The 23,720-nt window shown below is 40.6% G+C and overlaps 2 protein-coding genes across 12 annotated transcripts in view; one reads left to right on the top strand and one right to left on the bottom strand.

Moving 5' to 3' along the window:
* COMT (catechol-O-methyltransferase) overlaps nt 1–23,720 on the top strand; it is a 41,087-nt gene that overhangs the window by 11,339 nt on the left and 6,028 nt on the right. For 6 of the 7 annotated variants that reach the window (XM_053959468.1, XM_053959473.1, XM_053959472.1 and 3 more), the window contains 4 exons: nt 4,163–4,445; nt 6,218–6,411; nt 7,645–7,776; nt 10,233–11,492. In XM_053959468.1, the coding sequence (XP_053815443.1) occupies nt 4,163–4,445; nt 6,218–6,411; nt 7,645–7,776; nt 10,233–10,412 (789 nt within the window). In that variant the 3' untranslated portion in view covers nt 10,413–11,492. Of the gene's footprint in view, nt 1–4,162; nt 4,446–6,217; nt 6,412–7,644; nt 7,777–10,232; nt 11,493–23,720 lie in introns of those variants that run through there. The other variant, XM_053959474.1, reaches the window with a different exon arrangement.
* ARVCF (ARVCF delta catenin family member) overlaps nt 15,226–23,720 on the bottom strand; it is a 164,335-nt gene continuing 155,840 nt past the window's right edge. For 4 of the 5 annotated variants that reach the window (XM_053959464.1, XM_053959465.1, XM_053959463.1 and 1 more), the window contains exons 16-17: nt 21,770–21,883; nt 15,226–20,390 (exon numbers count right to left, since the gene is read on the bottom strand). In XM_053959464.1, the coding sequence (XP_053815439.1) occupies nt 21,782–21,883 (102 nt within the window). In that variant the 3' untranslated portion in view covers nt 15,226–20,390; nt 21,770–21,781. The remainder of the gene's footprint in view (nt 20,391–21,769; nt 21,884–23,720) is intronic. The other variant, XM_053959466.1, reaches the window with a different exon arrangement.

The following is a 23,720-nucleotide window of genomic DNA, read 5'->3' as shown; positions in this document are numbered from 1 at the left end:
GTGCAGACAAAACTACTTTGCCTTTCCTCAGGTGTTATACATACATTCATAGCAGGGACTTTTCTGAAAAAGATTTATTCAGCTTTACAATGCCTTGAAAGTTTACACACATAGCAGTAACTTTTACTCTTGTGGCAACACAGAGGGAGATAAGACAGCTCATCCAAGGCCAGATAAGAAAAACATTGCCAAAATGAGACTGACAGCTAAGTCCCCTGGCTGAGGGTCACAAAGTTTACTCTCATTCCAGCCCTGGAGAATAGAAGGCTAATATATGTGCTGTCTTTGTACAAAAGGGTGGGGTTTTTTGTGATAATATTTAGGACTTAATTTTTAGTACAAAGCAAAGCAATATCAGTTTATCTAAGCTAAAAATGTAATGAGAAGCTCTGTAATTAGGCTTAGAAGGATTCACCTTGATTAGAGAAATGTTCTATCCAGCAGTTTTCCACCTCACAAGTATTTCAATATTTGTCATCTCTTATTTTTGCATCGGTAGGAAATGACATCTTCTTAATTACTCATAATGTAGTGAAATGCAGGCTTCAGAATAATTAAATAATCAAATTTGATATTTCTTTAATCCACTGAGTGTGAATCTCACTAGGGTATATGCTTTTGTTAAAACTTAGACCATTTAAACATGCTTACTTTCACATGCTTATTTTTCTTCTCAGTAAACATCAGTTTTTAGCAAAGGGATATTGGTTTGGAATCAGAGAAGCAGTTGCAATCAGTAGTTTACATGACATTTCCATACACCTTCCTCTCACAGTGCTATGAAAACTTTGTACAGTTTTTATGAAACAGTGAAAAAGATCTCAGTTCAATCTGGTTACTTGGACTTACCTTAAAAATTGATGTTACCAATTGTTCTAATCCTTATTTTTTCATGTCAGGGAATTCTAGGAGCAATTATTTTTTAGCAGAGGTTAGGAAAATGTACCAGAAGGACTGATAAGTACCATTACTGAAAGATCCTTATTGTAACCATTGGTGAAATGTCTGGAGTCAGCTGCATGAGAATAAAGAACAGGATGTATTGGTTTGGGCTCCATCACACGAGCATTTTTATGATTTTAGAAAAATTGAAGATCATATGATAGTAAGGGGATACTGAATCCCCTAACTTAACATCTGTTGGCATAATAGCAGATCCCTAAGTCTGAGCCAGTTTTCATGGTTTCTTTTAAAGCCATTGGAATGACTTAGGTGTTTCATCTCCACAGGCAGTTAAGCTGGGGCAGCAGATTCCCACATTTTGTGTCTGCTTCTCTCTTTGAAAATGTGTTTTAAAATCTCTGTAAACTGAAACAGAGGTACTCCCATTCAAATGCTGATTGTTTGATTATGGTGTACATCGGGGAAAACTGCTGAGCTGCATTATCAAGTTATGATTTGGTCTTATGAAACCTGCCAAAATGAGTAAGATTAGATGCATAAGAAAATAACTCAGTGCTTTAGAAAGATTCATCAGTAGTTTGACAGGTTTGGGCATGAAATTTTAATATGTTTTCTTTTAAACTCTGTCTTCTCAAAACCAGATGTACTGATACGTGTTATTCATTCCTTCCCATAATGTTGTCCCTCCAGTTTTCTATTTATTCCCTTGCTGAATTTTTCATTTGCCTGCTATTTTCCACTTCAAATTTTAGCTTTCAAAGAGAAGGCTCCCTTTATTATAGTGTTTCTAAAGCACAGAAGAGGTTGGAGTGCTAAGCAGTGTATTTGGAACCTCAGTATAAGCATTAAATAATAAGAGTGGCTGCCTTTTAATAAGTGGTTATGGGAAACTTGACTGTATGCAAGTTTTATTGCATACTTAATGGATCTCATGAATCCACATTACAGCAAAAATTACTGTTGCATTTTCTAAAGCTGTCATAACACGACTGTCTCCTAGGTAGTGGTAGCTTTAAATTGGTTGAATTACACACTTAATTTTCATATCAAATATTTTCCAGCTAAGAATATGAAAGCAATTACCTATTTTGGTACAGATCTTTTTTCCTCTGGGTGCATGACCATCACCATGCCTCTTGATCTTGGCAGACTGCCTTTACAGTCTGCTGCTGTCACTAAATTTATTTTCACACCTAAGAAGACAGAAATTAAGAGGGACAAACTTTGAAAAATACTGTGTTAAAAAAAAAAAAAAAAAAAAAAGTGTCCTTTTCCTCTCTTTTTAGAAGGTACCTCCTCTGGAAAGTGGTTTTCAGGATAATTGCCTCCTGAAGGAGTTCTGCTAAGAACAACCCATACTGCCAGTTTATGAAGGTGCTGGGGTGTTATACAGAAATATTAATAATAAAAAAACCAATAGTTGAAAAACATTTCTTGATACTTCAAAAATAAGTGAACTCATCGAGGAATGGAAAAATCAGCATGCACTCTGTGACCAACCTCTGGGGAAGCAGGTGGGCTCTGCTCTTCCGTGTGGTACCTCTTATGTGTGGTAGCATTCATGTGGGATTCAAATGCAAAGATCTGAGGCACTGTAAAAAGTGGATCCCTCTGAGTACTTGATTCAGTCAGTCTGAAAAAGAAGTCTCAGCATTCCTGCAGGACAGGGAGCAGGGCTGAGTTAGTCTACAGAGGCCATTTCTCCCTGTTTAGAGAAATCTCATGAAATGGTCTCACATCAATGCTAAGCAATAAAGGAGGAAAGCTGTTCCCCCAAAAATACACTACCTAGTTCATCCTGCTGCTCCCATCCCTTCTCGCTGTCTGACAGATCTTTGAAGGGCAGCCCCAAACATGCTGGCAGGATCTCATAGTGCTGAAGCAACAGCCTGTGGCTAGAGGGACCTGACTGTAGCTGGACTGCCACCAAGTGAGTCACAGGTTTGCTGGGTCACAGTTTCACGTGTCCAGGGGCAGGAAAGTTAGAGACCTGCTGGCTTTAGGAAGTGTTTTCTGGGCTCCATCCATTCATTGGAGTTCAGAATAATTATCTCTCACCTGTGTCAGTAATCCAAATCCATCAACAACAACCATACAATCAACTAAGTCATGAAAGTCAAGGAAAGACCAGTCAAATGAAGCTAGAGAGATATTTAATGTTAAACTAATGATCTTTCCACAGCCCAATCGAAGTTCTCAGTGAACAGATAATGTCAAAAATTTTCATGTAGAAAACCTAAAAAGAGCTGAAGTCCTCCCATCTGAAAGGTGCAGGACAATTGGGCCTGGTCAATAGAACTTCTGCACAGAGGGAAAGAAGAAAAATTGACATCCAGGCCTTCATGATCCTGTTGAAGTAATGAAACAGGCTCACATTAGCTATCAAAAAACATTCAGAAGGTCCAAGAAGCAAGATTTTCATGTACTAATGACACTGGCAGGCTCCGAAAGGAAATGTCTCAGGTCAGACTTTGCAAGAAAAGCATTAAGGGTAACTGTTAACATTGGTGACTGCTTAAAAACAAAAGAAATAGACTTCTAACAGCTCCAAACAAATCATACTTGCTCTGCAACTAAGATAAGAGAATGACTGAACAAAATCAGCTGTACTGTATCTTGAGCATATCTCCATGGAAACTCAGTCATCTTCTGAAGTCAAAATGTGTTCTGCATGATGATTCAAAATTTAAGTAGTGGGATAGATCTTCCCCATGTGTATGTGCCAAATCCCAATACAGAATGGAGGTCAGACTATCCATAAAAATTAGGATTTTTCTGGGACAATATTTGGGGAAACAAAAAAGAGAAGCAAGAACAAGTAGGAAGAGATTTGGGGAATGTTGTTATCTCCTAGAATGAGATAATCCTTTTGTCACTGGTCTTGGGTAACTTAGGCAAAATTTTTGAGGATGTTGTAGCTCCTATTGGAGCTAGAAAAGATTTGATGCTGGAAGCTCCTTGTGCAGTGGCATGCTTGGAGCCGGGACTGAGCAGCTGTGTGGGGGAAGGGAATAGAGCATTAAATAAAGCTACTTGTTGACTGCCTGTAAAATTGGCTTCTAAAGGAAGCCCTACAGAGCACCATCCATTACCAAGTGACAGAGAGCCTTTTACAGCTACTTCAGACACAATCATAATTAAACTCTGTGTGTTCCTATTCAGTAGGGTTGGTTGTGGGTTATTTAGCTCAATATTTACAAAAGGGACAGCCCTCTCCTGTACAACCTTAACCCTGGGTTGTTTTTCTCTTTTCTTCCAGATGCTGGAGAGCTCTTCAGTCCCTTTGTTCATTGTCTTCATTTTGCTTTTCATTTTGCTGCTCATTGTGTTGCTCATCAGGAAAAATGGCACTGCTGCCCTTATCTGGAATGAAATAATCCGGGAGAAAGTAACCAATTTCATCATGAATCAGAGCAAAGAACAGAGGATTTTAAATTTTGTGCTGCAGAATGCAGTCCGAGGAGACCCCTGCAGTGTGGTGGACACTATAGATAAATACTGTTCCCAGAAAGAGTGGGCCATGAACGTGGGTGATGAGAAAGGTAATTGCAGCAGGGGTCAGCATCTGAAACATCCTTCAAGACTAGCACAGTACAGGACATCTGATTGTATTTACATGGCAACTTCCATCTGCTGCTGCAAAAACCCCAACCCACACAGCCTTGTGGTCAGCAGAGTAGTTCTGTGAACAGTCATGCCTGCTCATGCAGATGTTTTTGAGGAGGGGTGTCCACTGACTCATCCAGAAAGTCACAGCCCCAGATGTGGGTTTCTGTGTTGTGCACATTGCAAGCGTGTAAGCAGAGAGTGGCAACTTAGGGGAAAAATCTAGGGTTGCATTATACCTCACTTTTTACAGAGGGTGCCTTCAAGGCATAATTCATTATGTTAAATACTTTCAGATCCTTAACAACAAGATAGCAAATTGAAAAAAACCACCAAAATTATGTTTAACTATATGAATTTTGTGTATGCAAGCATAAATTAGAAGTTTCTGATGAAGGGAGAAATCATTCATGTCATACAGTATCAGACATTGTTGCTATTTAGCAAATAGATAATCTTGTTCTTGTCTCCTGAAGAAAAATATGGGAACAAAACCTTTTTTTCATAGCTGCAGGAAAACAGCAATCTTTTCAAAAAACTATAGAGGCAAAATGTTAATATGTTCCCTTAAGAATTAGAAACAAAAGCACCTCTTGCTGGGAAATTTCTGGTGAAATTTGCTTCGTCTGGGATTAACACAGCTAATGAAAAACAACTGTAAGCATTGTGATAAAAATGCTCTTCAGACATGCGTACAGTTTTTGAAAGTAGCTCCTAGGCATACCTGGCTGGGGTGCTTAGCAGAGCATAACTGTGGGCCATGGCTGAGTAGGAATACTTAAAGATCTAAACTTCGAATATTTGTGATTAAATTCTTAATAATTTCACTCTAGTTTACCTCTGATGGCCTTTCCTCAGATAAAAACCAGCAAAGCTTTAGTCTCTGAGATTTCAAGAGTGACTACATAGCCTCAAGATGCCTCATCATCATATTCATAAACAATACTCAGAAAAATATCCCTTAATGACCATGGCCTAGCATAAAATCCCTTCCACTACTTTTTGAGTTTAGTTTTCTAGTTTCTAGCCATACAAATAAGAGGAAATTTCTCACAAATAAATCTCATAAATAAATCCTTTTCTTCAAAAGGACTGAATATAGTCATTGTCACTTCTTTTTTGAACATTTTCTGTTGTTAACAATTGACTAATGTTTTCCATCTCACAAATTCATGCAGTGAAACCAAATATTTTGCAGCTTTGTAAGCAGACTTTTCTTTTTTCCTTTAAAGATGAGTATTTGGAATAAGAAATTTTATATCGGACTACAGCACATAACATTAGCAACAAACATGAGCACTCAAAATCCAGGAGTCATGTATTTCACAAATATGGCCAGTTTCTGCAGTAAATTCTTGGGAAAAATTACTGCATTTCCCCCTTCTAACATTATAAATTAGTTGTTTCAGGGAATTACATAAGTTATATAATTCAGGGAATTCCTTACTCAGAAATGTGTATATTGTGAAACTAAGATTTCTTTTAGTTGAAAGTTTGCACTTTAGGACTTAAAATGTCCATGATTAACTTGATCACAGGCCAGTTTGCAAAGGATACAATATATAATTTGACATCAACTCTTAATTTTTGAATGTCCTGAGCAACTGAGTACATGGATTTCTTTTAAAGTTTCTTGTCACTAACTTGCTCTTCTGTATATGAACCAGTATGATTTTGTCAAAAGGTAATCTTTTCCCATTTTAATCAGGTAAAATTCTAGACAAGACAGTGGAAGAGGCCAATCCATCAGTTGCCCTGGAGCTGGGAACGTACTGTGGCTACTCAGCAGTGAGAATTTCTCGGCTACTGAAGGCAGGAGCTCGTCTGCTCACTGTGGAGTTCAACCCAAAATTTGCTGCTATAGCTAAACAGATGATTGAGTTTGCTGGAGTACAAGATAAGGTAAATACCATTTGTCTGTAACCACTACAGCAAAACTGGTTAGATTTTTTGGTTTTTTTTTTTTTTTTTTTTTCTTGTACCCATGGGCCTTATAAATTTAACCAGCTCCATGCTTACAGTGCCTGACCTCTCACAGCAGGACTTCACTATGTTGCCTTCCAAAAGCCAGAAGAATACTGGGTTTCTCAATATAAACTAAAAGGTTCAAATTGGTATCAAGAGTAACTACAAAAAACTGAGCCATAGTCCAATTTGTTACAAAAGCTCACAGGAATCAGTTGTATTATGTGGAGTGGATGTCAAATGAGAAGGATTTACCCAAATCTAGCTAGTCACAGTAACCATACCTAAGTTTTATGTAGTCAGAGGTGTCTTGACTCTCTATAGCTGGTTGAGATGCAGGTGATTCCAGTCTATAACCCCCCTCCCAGGTTGGGGGATTCATGCCTGAGTAGTGCCTGTCTATTCAGCAGACATCTCACTTCAATGGAGCTGGAAACACTGAAGGAAATAAGTCCCACCAAGGGACCTTCTAATGTGTTTCTTAACTTCTTGAAGAGAACCTGAAGTACCAGTGACATGTAAAACTGCATTTGTCCATTTGACTTAATCTCCTGATCAGCTATGAGTCATAAAACAGGCATTTCCTTACCACTTTCTTCCTCCTTTCATGGCATATGGTGCTTGCCTGACAAAAATCCACGTGCAGCAACTGCTTTCAGTTTAACAGTAGTTACTCCAATAAACCTGTGAGGAAGATGTTAACAGCCTCTGTCCTGTCTCTTCCCTCTACTGGCCATATAAATTTTACATACTGTAGCCTCCATCTTTTTTCTAACCTAACCTGTTCTCTGCATTTTTTCCTTCCCTTGGACTACAAGACTCAACTGAGATGTAACTAAAAAAAAGTAATTAAAATCACTGTTTTCAACAGGAGATTTCATGTTTCCTGTAAAGATACACATTATACAACGAAAACAACAGGTCACTTTTTCTGTTGTTAATTTAAAAACCAACAAAATCCAAAACACCCAAATTCATATTCTGAAACTTAACTGAGTTGGTTTGTCAAAAATAGAAAGGTACATTTGACCTAACTCTATCAAATAATTCAACTGACACAATATTGAGCTATAAACATGATCCCTGATGTCTGGCTACAATTTAAAATGAGCTGGGATCATGTGATTTTTCTTAATGGTTTGCAATTCATCACATGGATTTGTATTTCAGGTAAAACTCCTAGAAGGCCCTTCAGAGGAAATTATCCCTCAGCTAAAAAAAAAATATGAAGTGGATACTCTGGATTTTGTCTTCCTGGACCACTGGAAAGACAGATACACACCAGACACCATCCTGCTTCAGGTCAGTATGCACAATTCCAGTCTTAGAAGTAAAGCAGCAAATATCTTCATGTCTGTGAGGCCTCTATTCTTTATGAGGGACCTCATCTGATGTAAAATGAAGACTGGCAGCCAAAATAGCAGCCTTACAAGGAAAGAGGATTTGAAGGACAGGACCCTAAACTTTTGTTAAGGACACCTGCCAACACTACGTAGCTCAGGACGCAGTGAGTACTGCTGAACCATTCTGTTTCCTGAACATACAGGTGTGCAGTAGAAATCCTCCCTGGAGGAGTGCGTGGCCTGAGTCTTACATTCCAGGAGTGTGTGCATGGTCACCAACCAGAACACTTGACCCAAAGCCCATCCTGATCCTGGGAGCGGGTGAGACTTGGGACCTGCATATCACAGCCCCACCTCTCTAATTTCCTCAGTACCCTTTTTTTTGCCTGGGTCTGTGGTGTCAGCAGAGCCTCTTGATGAAATACCATTTTGGTAGTATGGCTATGATAGCATGAAGTATGACTTGTCTTGAAGTTCTTACACTCTGCCTAATTAATTGGCTGCAAAGCAATGTTAAGAAGAGTGCAGACTGCCCCAGTCAAGTACTTTCTAGGGAAATGCTGTCCAACTCTATGTCCAGCCCCAAATGTGTAAAAATTATGCTTATTTCTTCCCAAGCTGCCTTTCTGTGGGTATTACAAAATAAGTTGGCTGTAACAGCAGTAGGCAGTGGCAAAGGACTTCTGGATAGGAAGGTATTTTCACGTGTTAAATAACTGAGATGGACAACATCTGTACCTGTCAACACAGCACATACAGATACTCTCCTAGCTGTAGAATTTTCTACAACTGCCTGTTTCTATGGAAGTGCCATTTTTAAATTATTTTCTTCACAAATAAATCCACTTTTTTGAGCCTGCCTCTTAGATTGAGAACCTGCCAAATAATTCCTGACCCCTGCCTGAGGACTACAACACTATTTTCTGACCCAGCCTTCCTTGTTTTTTAGTTTTAAGCCCTGTCCTCCAGAAAGCTGTTTGAAAAGGAAATTTGTTTGGGGTTATGAACAGCTAGTACTGAACTTACACAGCAGTAGCTGAAGAAAATGTTCCCTCCGTACAGTTATTTTGTACTCAGAGAATGCTTTCTTTTAAACTGCCTGTGTAAGGATGACTGAGCTCTTTCCACAGTGCATCCTTATCGGAACTTAGCCTCACAACACAGCCAAAACAAACAGACGGGGTTTAGTTCCAGGGTAGTGGTCAGTCTGATGCAACTGTGATACAAAGTTGCAAAAAAGCTCCTGTGAAATTAACAGGAGAAAGACAAAGAGAAGATCCTCCGATTTTCTCAGATGTCACAAACTTTCTAAAATGTATTCTCAGCAGGTATTGCAGTATGAATAGTGAATAGGAATTATGAATATATTCAGATGAAATATGTATATATTGGCAGTGGTCCAAACAAAAAAAGCCAGACATGAAGACCATCTGAAATCCTGATGACCAGTGGAAAATCCAATATGTTGTCTCTTTTAAGCTTCTGTAAGCTGTGCAATAGAAACAGACTGGAGGGTATTTGACATGTCTCTAAAATCACTTCTACTGTGCTGACTGGTGTTCAGTCCCCAGAGGTAAGAGCAATAAGCTCAACGGCTTCTGCAGGACACTCATCAACAGAACTACTGTCATAGACTGGGAGTGACAAAAAACACCCCATGTTTTGGCTACAGCTACCGCCTGTAACAACAGGATAACAACAAGCTGATTTAGCTACAGAATTTGTTTTAAAACAGCTGCTAAGCCCAGATAAGCAGCTTCTTCTAGACAAAAAATACCAGTAAAAATTAGGTTTCTAGGTTTACTGAACATAAATGTTGCACTTGAAGTGACTGTTACAAGTTAGTTACGTCTTGTGGGAATTTGTCAGAGGGATCTTCATTGTGCAAAAACCTCACTTCATGCCCATATCCCAAACAAAAAAGCAGGAAGTTGTTCAAGATGAAAGGAAAACAAGCACAGAAAATCTTTCATTCTTTTAGCAGTTCTGGAGTCTGACTGAGACTGGCCAAAGCAGTACATGCTACTCTCAGGTAACCTAAAGAGCTACTACAACAATTTAGTGCCATATTAAACAAGTTTTTAAACAGGAGGCATGACAGCCAAAACAAAGCCACCTTACTGATCACGTAGACATAGCTGGAAACAAGCTGAGGTGCAAAGCACACACTTCCACTTGATTTGCTATTTCAGAATCATCATCTCTAATGTTGTGCTAATAAACAGAAAAAGCAAATGACCACAAAGGATCCGAGAGTTACTCAGCTTCTCCCATGTCTCTCTGACCTTCCAGACCTGTACCACAATGCATTTTTGGATGCAGGCACTCAAGTATACCTGGTTAACATAAAAGTACATTACATTCAAGCCAATGTCTGCTTAACAGCCACTATGAAGCCATTTCTCTTCTTTCTAGGAATGCAACTTGCTGAGGAAGGGCTCAGTTCTTCTGGCTGACAATATCATTTTCCCAGGAGCTCCAGATTTCCTTAACTATGTCCGCAAGAGCCCCCATTTCCAATGCACTAACTACCCATCTCATCTGGAATATATGCAAGTGGAAGATGCTATGGAGAAGGCTGTGTTTTTGGGATAAAGAGAGTCATTAATAATCCACTTTTTTTTTCAAATGATGTAAATGCAACTGCACAGGTTAACTTGTCCATGCTTTACAGGTTTTTTTTTTTTTTATTATTATTATTTTTTTTATTTTGAAGATTGTAATTAAACAAGCACTAGTGATCTTTTTAGGAAGGTAGAAACTGAAATATGGAGTAAGTTTGGTCTGTGCCATTGTTCCACATTAACTCGGCAAACCCAAGGTGATGCACATTGCCTTGCCTTGACCAACACATCATCAAACAACAGTCTGTCATTTTGAACTCAACTTGAACAACCACAGTTTGGGTGGAGAAATATACTGCAACTTCTGAAGACTTGTGTCCCCAAGCTAAACTCATTAATCATTAGCAAGAGTGGAAAAAAACATCCATGTTGCAAGAAAAGACCATTTCATGTGCCCTATTTTTGCTAAATTACTAGCATGCTTCTTGATGCAGTGAAGGCTCCTATTGTGAGATCAGATACTTCTTTGAACATTTACTGCAAAAGTTAATCATCTCTATGTGAGAGAAAAGAGCACACACTGAAAGAAGGCAGACCCATGCAGTGATGAGAATAACAAAACAGAATTTTGAAAACACAAACAAATAAAATTAATAATCTGCCCACACAGAGACAGGGAAAACTGTAGTAGTAAACAGATTAAAATAAATACAGTAACAGGTAACAAAAGGAGCAGACTCTTTCCAAAATACAAAACTACATAGTATTTGACCTTGATAAAATGCTGGTTTTCCCCTCATTATACTGTACATAAATAGTATGTGCTTTTAGAGGCAGGGCAAGCTGCTTACTCTGAAATGTTGGGTGTGTTTAAGATGCTGTATAGAAATAAAGTCCAGAGAGAATGGGTTTTAGCAGGTGGGCCCCGCACGCCCTGGTTAACCTCAGTGCTGTTACACCATGTGAGTAGTGTCGGTTGTCATTGAGAAGATTCAAAGCCAAATAGGTCTTTAACTCACCTGAACAATGCAGTGGCATTTCCTAGCATGTCCTGCTGTGATTATATAAGGCAGCAATGGTCACATTTCTAAATAAAAAGCAAGAAACAACAGAGCAGGGGCATGACTTTCATTTTTTCCAATGAATTCTGTACTGCATGTGAGGCTTCCAGACGTGAAACAGCCACAGAAAGAACCAACAATTGAAAATCAGAGTGAAAATCAAGGACAACCATTCTTGTCTTTCTCAGTATGAATTATTTCAAGCCTGTTTTGAGTTTCTTCCTTGTATAGCCCACCTTACCGCAGTGGTCCCTCCCCTGGCCTGTGTGCTGCAGAAAATCCACCTCCAGGACACTAGTAAGGAGCAGAGGATCACCAAAAGGAAACTAGAATGGGCTAAGGTGACAGAGTCAGTTTAGAAATGGACCAAGCAAACCATGGTAACCCAGCCAGTTTGTACAGTGTGCATTTCACAGGGATAGGAGAAGGCAACACTATCAGAGTTTTCCTGACAAGGTAACTCTGTCATATCGTGAAAGACTCAAGATTTCCTGTACTGGGTTAGATTATGCAGAAGCAGCCTCAGGTGACTCTGTTGTGCTGTTCTGTGTAGAGGCAACACTGAGTTCTAACACCTCCATCTTGTACTGTAAGTCAGTGATTTGTTCTGTAACATTGCTGAGCAACATGTCCTCTTGGTATTCAGCTCAAGTCCAAGTCATTGGACCAAAGTCCTTCAGGTGGCTGGAAGCAATTTTTGCAAAATTTGCAATGCAAAATAATCTTCAAGCACATTTACTGGCATATACAAGTTTCTAGAGAAAACTGGAAAATCTGGATACATACAGTGGACCAGAAAATTTGTCTTAGGACAAAAATTTGTTCTTAGGAGCCTTGACTCCTAAGAATCCTCGCTTGTGTTTAGCCCTAAACACCTTTGCACCCAACAGACACTCCTGTCACAGCAGGGCACAACACACAGGCTGACGAGCAAACCAGTCTCAAAAGGATGAGTAAGAGTAAACAGGTAGACTCTTCTGCACTTTACAAGAGAGGATCACAATAATGGCCAAAATTACTGTTCAAGGGACTCTTGATTAGGAAAGGTGGGAACCTGTAGAGTGGATATTTCAAAAAATGCAGTAGTAAATAATGTATTTGTAATACATGTGGCAAATACAACAGCCACCTTTTAGTATAAGAAGGTATTTTAATTCATTGGAAAGCATCTCCTACATGGAAAATTGTAAAAATAAACACAATGTATGTACTATCAGAATATTTTCAGAATTCCATATGTAAGAAAAATTTTTCCACTCCACTACATTTTTGAAATGCTCTTAATTATTGGTGGCATGGGATGAAAAGAAAAAAGCCTGACTCAGTTTGCATGACTGACAATTAGAAAAAAGGCTTTTGGTCAGTTGAGCAAATATGATCTGGAGTCACTGACACATAAATGTGAAAGCTCCCAGGGAAAAGAGGCACTTTTCAAAATAAAGTCACACTTTGAATTCTGGGAGAAGGCAGAGAGTGGATCTTCTAATTTGAACACATTTTAAAAACCTACTGAGTGTTACTGCAACATCAGCCTATTACAGTTAGAAGACACAACTATGCTTGCACAAACTATGTATGAAATTTTGCATGTGGAGCATGTGTTTAAGGAGTGCCCATGAGAATGGGCCACTGATAGAAAGCTTCCAAGGGGAAGAACTCCCCTAAAACAACATACATAGATCTCTGCAAATTCTCACAGCTCATGTCAGCAATGGATGATCTCACCAAATAATGGTAATTTACACCTATTGTCCAGATGACAGTTACTGTCTAGGTTGTCTTAGTGATTCAGGCAGTACATGAGAGTGAAGTCTGGTTTCTGCCAGAGCCTCTTTGTTACCTCAAAGGGACATGACAGTGTCTTTCAAAATATTGAACCAATTTGGTGTACAAGAAAGAAGGAGGATTTAAGAAGTAATTAAACCTAGCACTACTGACTTTTGCATAACAGCACCCATGGAAGCAATCCTTCAATCAGAATTTACTTGTCTGAGTACAGAGCACGGTACAGGAGCCACTGCCTCCTCCCACTGGCATGAGGAAGTGGAAAGCAGCTCACTGGAGAATTCTGAGCAAAGAGTCACACACTAAATGCAGTGAAGGGAACATACAAAAACCCCTACAAGTGCAACAAGAAGAGAGAAACCACTGAGATCCCAACTCTGCCACCGAAGGTGACACCAGCAGGGCAGTGATGCGTCCTTACTTGGCTGAGCAGTCAATCAGGAATCAGTTATAAGGTACCTTACAAGTAACAGCTATGATTGCTGTGCACACACACGTTGAACAGAGCACCAGAGTTTCAGTCTTTGCCTCTGTCTCTACAGCTCAGTTAATGACATTATAAAGCACCTTCCTGTTCCAAAAGATCCCCCTTCAGCTTGTTCCAGAACAAGATCCTGCCACTGCTGTGCTTCAGAGACCTTCAAAGAAAGACAGTGAGGAAGAGACCCTCGAAGACAGACTATTACCCCAAGACACTGCTGAAACCTGAAACAGATGAGGGCTGTGATATTTCTTGCCCACTGTTACCAGATTAACCTTTCACCTGCAGGACTCACCACTTCTGTTTGCCCAACCTGTGATAAGGTGGAAATGAAGTAATTCTGACAGCTATAAAATGTCAGTTATAAAAACAACCTATTTGTTTTAGCTCAGTACCTTACCTACAGCATCTGCTATTCATTGCCGTATTAGTGCATCCACAAAGGGAAAATAAGATTCCTCACTGCAGTGGAAGAATGACGACACCAAGCTGCAGGATGCTAAGTCTAGGAGCCCACATCTTTTCACAGCACTTGTGAACCTGTATCCTCCAGCTGCAAGAACAGATCCAGAGATGATTTTACAAAACACCTGGGGATGCATTTAAAACATCTGAAATAAGGAGGGAAGGTAAGCTGGAGATGACCTTCCAAGCTCTGTTTGCAAACATTTGCATGCAAATGAAACCTTACAGTGCTGTGAATGGTACAATCAGGAATTCTCATATGGCAAACTCTGTTACTGGCAATGATTCATTAACCTTTCACTCAGAAAACCTGACCTCCATTCTCTAAGGCCTTACAGAACATTCTGTGGAGATTTATCAGGTTTTGTCAGGCTTCATGAAGGCATGTCGGTGAATACGTGTGTTTAGATGTGCTGGTCACTGATCTCACGAACACAGATGAGGCAGTCCTCAAGAGAATGAGTATCTGTTGGTAACTGGCTGTTACCTTAAATACATGGGTGACTCTTCATTATCCGGATTTTCTTCCATTCCACAGTACCAAATGTACGTTATTTGGCACGTCCTCAAAGTAACAATTTCTCATGTCAACCAAACCTCATACATTGCTACAATTTGGTTTTCTTACACACATTTCAGAAATGTGCAATCTTGTAAAGTTACATAGATTTTATGGTTTAATTGAGAAAGGTTAGTAACTTTCCAAATGGAAAAGCTATCAGCAAGTTCTGTGCTCACAGACATGCTGGCCCTTGAACATTGATGCAGATGTCTTTCTCACAGAAATATGCTTGTATATTAAAAAACAAAAAAAAAACCCCATGATCTACATGTGCTACAACTCCAGCATATGGCAACAAGTCAAAAATGTTCAGCTTTACTCATTTATAGGATATTTCAATTGCCTCTCATTACCACTGACCTTTTGCTAACACAGAGCATTGACCTGAGCTAGGGTTGAATAATCCCCTGCCACAGAAAACTGCTGCTGCAAAAGCCAAAGAATATTTGAGATACCTGATGTAACAAAAAGATAACCAATGGCACATGTATTCTTTCCAGGCATGGTTTATTGAAAACACACCAAACTGTTATCCTACATACCTGGTTTCTAACAAGCATTCTACTTGTCTGCATTATGGAAAGATCCTATCATAATAATAATACATTCTGTCACGGTAATATTTGTTCTATGAAAAGCATAATCCACCTTTTTTTTCCTCTCCATACTTGTAAAATCAAACCATTCTAAGTGTTTCAGTTTATAGTACAGTGTAAATACAATGCAAACTCCCACCAGTCTAATCTACAGAGAGAATGTTGAGCAGTTATTACAGAAAACACATTGTTGATTTTTTTTAAATTCTCCTACCATGAAAATTTTAAGGCACATGATAGTTACAAACACATTAGCTACTAATTACCAGTAAGCTTCTTAGTCTAGTTGTTTTTTTCTGAACAGTAAGAACCAGATTGGCAGGCCTTGTAGTATCTGCACTATCTTCCTCCTCACCTTGGACTTCAGATCATCCTACCCTGATGTCAAACTTTAAACAGAAAACAAATAATATCTTCCCCTTAAATGCACTAGGTTAGTTGTATCCATAAATCAGAGTTTTTCTCTGTCAAAGATAAGGAAACACTAGATTTTAGTGGCATCATAAAGAAATTTTGCAAAAAACTACGCCTACATAAACACCTTCAAAAACTCCCCCCAACAGCACAAACCTGCTGGCTGAAGGTATTGGCACATTGGAGGTTTCACTGAGCCAGCAGTGGCTCAGCAGATGAGGCTATAACCACTCTTATGTGCCCATTTGGCTTCTGAAGCTTTGCTTACTCGAGGGTTTGACACGTGCACCTCTCTCACAGGTAGCTGAGCCTATGCTCAACCTTAAGGCAGGTAACAGAAGGTAACTCACCACCTTCAGTCTCATGGAACTGCTCTAGGAGTGAAAACTGCTTTGCCTAGCGGAAAGCTTTGCTGCTGTAAAGCATTACTGAAACTGCTCCTCAGAGCTGGCACAACTTAGGAAACTGCTGTAAAAGACATGTCACCCCTGGCTTTCTTCATGTGCCCCTGACAGCAAGTCAGTTCCTAGTCCCCAGGGGCATCTTGGCAAGAGAGACCAGATCTGCTTCCCTGATAGAAGCACATTTGGAACCAGAAGGTCTGAGTGTGTCAGAACAGATCTGCGATAGGCAGCAGTTCTACCAGAACAGAAGACACTGAAGACTGGGAGCTATGGCTGCCAAAGCTGTTCCCTAGGGAGCATTTCAAGCTGACAACACACCTTGAGTTGTATGTATGGCTATACTGCTACTTAAATCCACAACAGAACCAAAATGTCCTACAGCCTTGCCTTTTTGCTCTCCTCCTTGGATTCTGCAGACACACTGACTGACCTGGGAAGCCGTAAAGCACAACTGCTTGCACACTTACTTGATGCTTCTCTAGGGGAGTTGATGCACAGTGTTTTTTCAACTTGCACAGCTCAGTGAAAACACTTGGGAGATATGTGAGCCACCTTCCTGGGAAGAAGGTTCTACAGTAATCACATGCTGTCAGAAGTCTCCCTCTCCCCTGTGTTATCTCAGCCCTGACTGGGCCATCAAATTTCCTCCTCCTCTTTAGCAGGAGTCTTGCAACATCATCGCTTCCTTCCACAACCATCCCTCCCACTACAATTTCTGCAGGCAGAAATCTCTTCTATCCCAGCCCCTTGCAGGCAAATTCCCCCGTTTTCACACTGGAGTCAACAGTAAAAGAGGAGGTCACATACCTGAGCCTCAAAAAGCACTGCCTGCCTTTTAGCAGGAGACTCTAGACCCTACTGCAGCATTAGTCAACACACACTGCCACTTTCCCTTCTTTACATACAGTCCCTGCTGCCAAAATACAACAATTACGGGTTCATATACCCACATTCCAGAACAGCTCAAACAGCCAGTCACACTTGTGCCAGCAAGGGGAGAGGTGAGGTCAGGGGTGGGCACACATCCCACCAGCGAGCCCCCAGCCACAGACAAAAAGGACATTAAATCACCAGACCTGGTTCAAGGTACCCTGCTTTGGACCTCAGCAGGTGGGCTGGTAATACAAGGTGATAAGTCTCACATACAAGTCATCCCCCAATCTCTTTTCCTTCCTCACCATCCAAACAACAGTTGAGAAGAAAAAAACCCACAATACTGCTGAGGATGGGTTATTGCTACATACTTGGGAATTAGTTGTCAATGTAAGGCTTGGGAAGGGTAGGGGTTTGATGTGTGATTCCCAGGGGAAGCCTTGGCCCATCAACTTCATATCCAACTTCTTGACATACCATCCTCTGATTTTCTGCAGCAATAAACCATGTTGTCAGCTCACAACTCTGCTGGCTGCTGTAACATCCCCAGGAAAACAAAGAACAGTTTGCTATGATGACCTGGGCAGCTAGTGCCATCTAACCTGATAGGGACAGTTCAGGGTGCAGTGTAAATACCAAAAAATACTTTTGGGAGAAGTGAGATGGGGTCTGACTATCATTAGTGTTTTTAGCCCATTAATGACACAGATGAATGGAGACTCCAACCCAGTTTCTGAGTGTCCCTGCAGTGTCCCAATAAGAGCCATGGGATATCTAGGATTGGAAGTCATGACCATAATTGGCCCCAGTCACTTCACTTGCTCCTTCCTGTGGTTTTCTCTGTTAACTTCTTGCTGGCTTTGAAATATCTGCACAATAACTAAACCACAAAGTCTTAGCAGAGACTCCTTTCAACAGTCAGGTCTTTATTTTAAGTGAACTTTTTCTCAGACTCCTTTGGTAAATATATGGTTTGAAGTAGATCAGGGACAGACTGACAGCATGGCCCTTCTCTTACACTGTTCTAGTCAGCTACAAAGCAGGTTCCATTGCTAATTACTGAACGTTTTTAAAAAAATCCTTTCATATACAAAAAGAATACACCAAGTACATAACCAAAAGTGATATAAAACTCTTCTGTGTAGCTCGGTTAAAAGGGTCTCCGCGTATTGGCAGAACAAGTATGAAAAGAGCACCATTGATATAATATACAGTCAGACGATGTATCTGGTTTCATTGCCACACTTTATGTCTACACAGAGAGACACTGCCCCGACACAGATAGTCACAGGTGCCTCTCTTTGCTTCCCTTGATCCGCTGAGCATCTTTGGCCCAATAGGACTCTCATGCAGGTGAAAAAACAAATCTTTGCTATGTTGATTTGCTCCAAGCAACTTCACCTTCCCCAGGATCCAGAAGTGACACTGCAACGTATGTGGAAGATGAGGGTCAAAAAGGGAGGGTGCGAAACAGCACACGTATCATCCAAATCACTGACAGCTTCTGGCATCAGTCTTTTTCCCTGAATCAACAAATGCTTCCCTCTCCTGCAAACTAGTTTACATGGTTTTGTTAACCTATTCTCTGCACAACAATATATATATATATAGATATATAGACTTTTATTTATTTATATATATGTATTCATGTCAAATTTTTAATATACTCAAGAAGATACAAAGCTCTTGGTACTTGCCTTTTTTTAAAGTTTTTAGATTTTTTTTTTTTTACAAAAAATGTAATGGTTACTATTACAGTAATATTTTGGGGAGGTGAGATTGTTGGATACTTCCCCTATTTAGTTACAAAAGAACGGCAGGCACTGAAAACCGCAAATGATGTTTGCTAGACTCAAAATGTGCTTTCCAGTCACACCGTTATTAGGAGCTTGTTTAAAACTAAATGTGGCAATCAAAGAACAGTGGCAACCAAGTAAAATCAGCAAAAGTCCTCTCATGCTGATACTGAGACATTTGCTTCCTATTCTCATCTGCTGCCCTCCCTTGACCAATGCCTGGAGAAAATCAGTGATCTGAAATAATTTAGTTCCCGGCATTTCCAGATACCACATTTGCAGAGTACGTTCTCTTGAGGTAAACACTCCCCTACAGAAGGCAGGCCTTGGCATCCTGGAGGAAAGCTGCTGCACACGTGTGATTTTCACGCCACATGAAATATGCAATCTCAAAACAAAAGCAAAGGAACACAGAAACCATGACAATGATTTTAAAATGCCAAACCAGCTCCCTTTGTGGCATTTTTCATCAGGATCTATAGCCCAAGGCAAACACGGATCCAACACTGAAAAATTTACCAAACGTAAGTGACAGACCCATCTCAAATTTATAGCATGTTCAAAATGAGACATCCTACAAAAAAGCTCCTATTTCCTTCAATGTCTTAACAGCTATGGCAAAAGTAGTTCATCAGCAATGCAACAATGATACATTTAACATATAAAAGCTCCTTATTGCAATCTTTGAGAACATGGAAATAAAAAGCCAGCCAACTCCATTTCCCAGCACGTATTTCTGAACCAGGGATGCTGAAACCTTCCATAAACTGCTTTTCAATATGTAGAAATAAAAACAGAGACATTACAGAATTCAAAAGGCAGAAGTATTGTACACCAGATTATAATGATAATATAGCACTGTGATTGATATAGCTTACTCTAAAAGCAGATTATACAGCTTGCATCAATTTTGTCATCCATTCTCCAGTTCATTTAACTAGCATTTGGTAAGTTTTTGTTCTGCATTTTCTCCCTTCATTGAAATCCAATAAACCCACTCAACATTCCTGCACCTTCTGTGGGAATAATAAAGAAAACCTAAACATTTTTCAGAAAGCCTTTGAAAATTTTAAGAGTCACAGTTCAAAAGAAATCCCCCAAAACAAAAACCAAAACAATGAACCCCAAACCAGAAAAGTGCTGTTCTCCTCATGGCTACACCTACGGTATCATTTCAAACATCCTGCAGTTCCTCTCTCGCTGTGAAGCTGCCGCATGATGTGCGCTTCTCCAACTTGGCACCATCCACATGTAAGAGTCACCTAAGAATGCAGCCAGCTACATGGAAGCTTGGATTCTCTTTTCTTGCTTTTCTTCTTGCAGGAGTGGGAGGGAGGGAGGGGGAGGTGGTGGCTGTTTCTGGTGGGAATGTCAGGGAGTTAAGCAGCAGAGTGTCTCGCTGTAAGGCATCGTGCTCCGGGCGATGGCACTCGGGTGGGTTCGCTCCCCACGCCCTCCTGGGACCTGCAGCCCTCCCAGTCTGAATGGCAGTGGTGACTGATGAGATCCTCTGGGTCGATTCAATGTTTGTTTCTCCCCCCTCAATTAAAAAAATGTGGTTGGACTTTAGCCCTGCAAATAAAGTCAGAACCGATTAATACCAGTCATTAGCATGGCCTTGGTGATCTCCATCACCTTGTGGTAGGACAGTAACTAAAAATGCCAACCTATGCCAACACATGGGTTCCTTGAAGGGCATGTCTGGGAGAAAACAACTCCAAAGAGAAACAGACTTCATTTTTCAAAGTCAGGACCCCAGCTGTAGGGCTTCACTGCTCAGAGCAGAGTGCAGGAGTGAAGCAGGCACCACAGGCACATTGATGCTAGCCCTGTGCCTGAGCCACCATGGCTGATCACGCAGCGCTGAGCAGCCATGGGAGGCCAGTGGTGCCAGGATCTGCTCTGTGACAGCACCTCAGAATGCTGAAAGCCTCCTCTGGGCACATGCTTCCAACCAGGAACAGAAACCATCTGCTAACACCTTGCATTTCTACTAGACTGAAAGGAAGGAGAGGAAAAATTATCAAGCACCACTACCCAAAAACATACAGGAGTTTTCTCTCCCACTAATGAAAGGGATTTCCATGTAGAATTATGGGGGTGGATGACAGTTCACGGTTTGGAATTTGGGCCTTTAAAGTCTCTTGCCCACTCTGATGGGAAAGTTGCTCAGTGCCTTCGTGACAGTCACTGAAATTTTCCTTTAGTCATAGCCAGGGGCACAACACCTGCTGTTCCAAACACAGCATCCTCTGACGGAGTGCCAGAAGGTATCACCGGGGTAACTCGAGCAAGACAGCAGGACACAGATTAGCAGTGGCAGAAGCAAATAAAGGCCGGTGACATTACTGAGGAACTTGGCACATGGCAAAGGCAGACAACTAGAACACAACAAAAAGGCACCTTTCTTTAGTGACACACAATAAAGAAAAAAAGAAAAGTGGGAGTTGTGGGTCACTGTTTATTGTGTAACCATTATCATCTCTCCTTGCAAAGTAACTTGTGTACAGTCAGCAGCTTTCCTGCTGTAATTCGTGGGAACCTTAGGGGACATCCAAAAATAGTCAAGGATATGTTTTTTCTTAAGTCTCAGGCTAATCCTTATAATGAGCATTGAGGGAGAAAAATGGTTGGAAGCAGGAACACACTACTCAAATTCATTCCCATGGCCTAACAGCAGAAATATTTCACATTTCAGCTGACAACTAATCATTCACAATATTAATTTTCTGCCTGGTTATTTGACAGGCTATTTTTAATCAAACAGTGGTGTTTGATTGCATTTCATTAAAGATACACTGAATAGTATAAACACCACTTTTTTTTTTCTTCCAAATGCACTTTCATCTATCTCTAAGTTAGCAGTTAGATTTGAAGAGATCCCACAGCTATACAGATCATGCACAAGAGAAAGTTATTCACTAGCCCCAATTACCATTAAAAGGACCTACCATGCATGCAAATTAGACCCAGGAGTCAACAGGCTGGGGTTTAATGTCACGGGCATCCACCAGATTCACCGAAGCCCTGTTACTCCTGTTAATGTTTTTCCTATTTGTGTCATTCTGCAGCACAGGGTGAGGAGTTAAAGCAAAACAGAGCGGATTAATCAAACAAAACCACCAAACAAGTGAGCTTAAAGTAGCACAAGGGAAAATTAGTGGTAGAGAAAGAAACAGGATCAGCAAAGGCACAATACTGACAAAAGCATCTGCAACAGCCAGAAGGCCACAGTTCCCTGGATTCCCAGCCTCCCTTGAGCTTTCACACAGCTCATGAGCCACAACCCCCACAGCCACATTTCTGTTTGGCAGCACAGGGAGGAAGAGCAGCAGCTGCTCAGCTCTGCCCAGGTGAGGGCAGGGCTGTGCACACCGTTGCTGTGTACAATAGCCTGGATTCAGGCTACCCCATGGTGCTCAGAACCAAGAGGCAGCACAGGCTATGGGTCACACACTGCTGAGGTGAAATGTTTTTTCTCTCTTTCTCATAAAGCAAAGCAGCCACTTGCTGAACTTTGGTTGTGCTTCACTTCGGTCATACACTGGAGTTAGGGTTGCTTGATGTGATTTTGAGGGTTGCATTGGACCACTTTAATGAATTTTGAGTAGAAAAAGTAACAAATACTTGGTAATTTTCCTACCTTATCCTATTTTCCTTAAAAAAACATTTTCTGCCAAGCTCCTATTGATCAACATTCTTATATAACTTACTGCATCCATTCCTGCTGCATCCTTGCAAAAATGTACTAGAAATGTGATGAGGGAACTAGGAAGTTTATTTGACTGATACTAGCTCAAGCAGGACCATCTCTTGTCAATTGGAGGGGAAGGACACGTTGCAGGACTTCAGTATCAGCTTAAAAGAAGTCCAGGCAGATTGAAGCCACTCTCTCTTGGAAAGACAGAACACAGCAGGAAAAGCCTGGCTAGGCAAGTTAAAACAGACAAGTTGGTGCAGTCTTCCTGGTTTACCATCTATGGAAGTATTTTTATCCAAATCCCATTTTTTATTTCCCTGTTCAATGATGGTGGGTTTGCCTTTCAGCTGACTGAAGTTTAACTGTTTCCCCTCAACATGAATCACCTGGATTTTCTGGTATTAGCAACAATGTGCTGAAGGTTATTAAGGACAGCCGCCTTCTGCAGATTAGCAATAGTGTCTCCTACCACTGACTCTTATTTCAATGAATCCTCATTTTCCTTCTCGAAATTACTCCCCCAGGGGAAAGCCCAAGCTTGTGTTAAGGCCAGGGAGAACTGGTGGCCACAGTATTAACAGACTTTTTACTCTGAAAAGGTACAGAAGTGCAACAGAAATTACACAGAGCCTACTGAGCCACACTTGCACACAGCTCATCATTCAGAAAGCCTTGTAAAATAAGAATTATTTTTAATTATAAAATAGTCTAAGTTTCTATTTAGAAGACACACACATAACTGTGTATGTCTCTTCTTCGCTCTTCATCTCCCTGGCCCATGGCCATGGTCCACCATCAGGACTGTGAATGAGTGTTGTAAAATTGAGTACTATTCACCACACTGCTGGACATGGACACACGAGATCACACCTATTTCTCATGGTGAAGACAATAAAGCAGCATGACAATCTGAAGAGACTTGTCAGAACAAAGTCTGAGCACAGTTACACAGTTCAGGGCCAAGAAATGCTGCCTGGACAAGGGCAACAGAACAAACACTTCCTATCTTTACAACCTCATCCATTTTTACAAGAGTACAGCAACTACCTGCACTTGCTCCTGCACTGGAAAGCAACATTTTGTTTTTATTTCTAGTTAGCCAAGTGCTAAATTACAAAATAATGTCTTCATGTGAAATAAAAAAGGCCCTTTATACAGCCCCCTGGTGAGTGACTACCCCGTGTTTCTGGCTGAGGCCACTG

The sequence above is a fragment of the Vidua chalybeata genome, chromosome 18, assembly GCF_026979565.1.
Source record: "Vidua chalybeata isolate OUT-0048 chromosome 18, bVidCha1 merged haplotype, whole genome shotgun sequence".
In the NCBI taxonomy this organism is placed as follows: domain Eukaryota; kingdom Metazoa; phylum Chordata; class Aves; order Passeriformes; family Viduidae; genus Vidua; species Vidua chalybeata.
The sequence above is the reverse complement of the archived record's forward strand: the minus strand, read 5'-3'. Positions and strand labels throughout refer to the sequence as shown.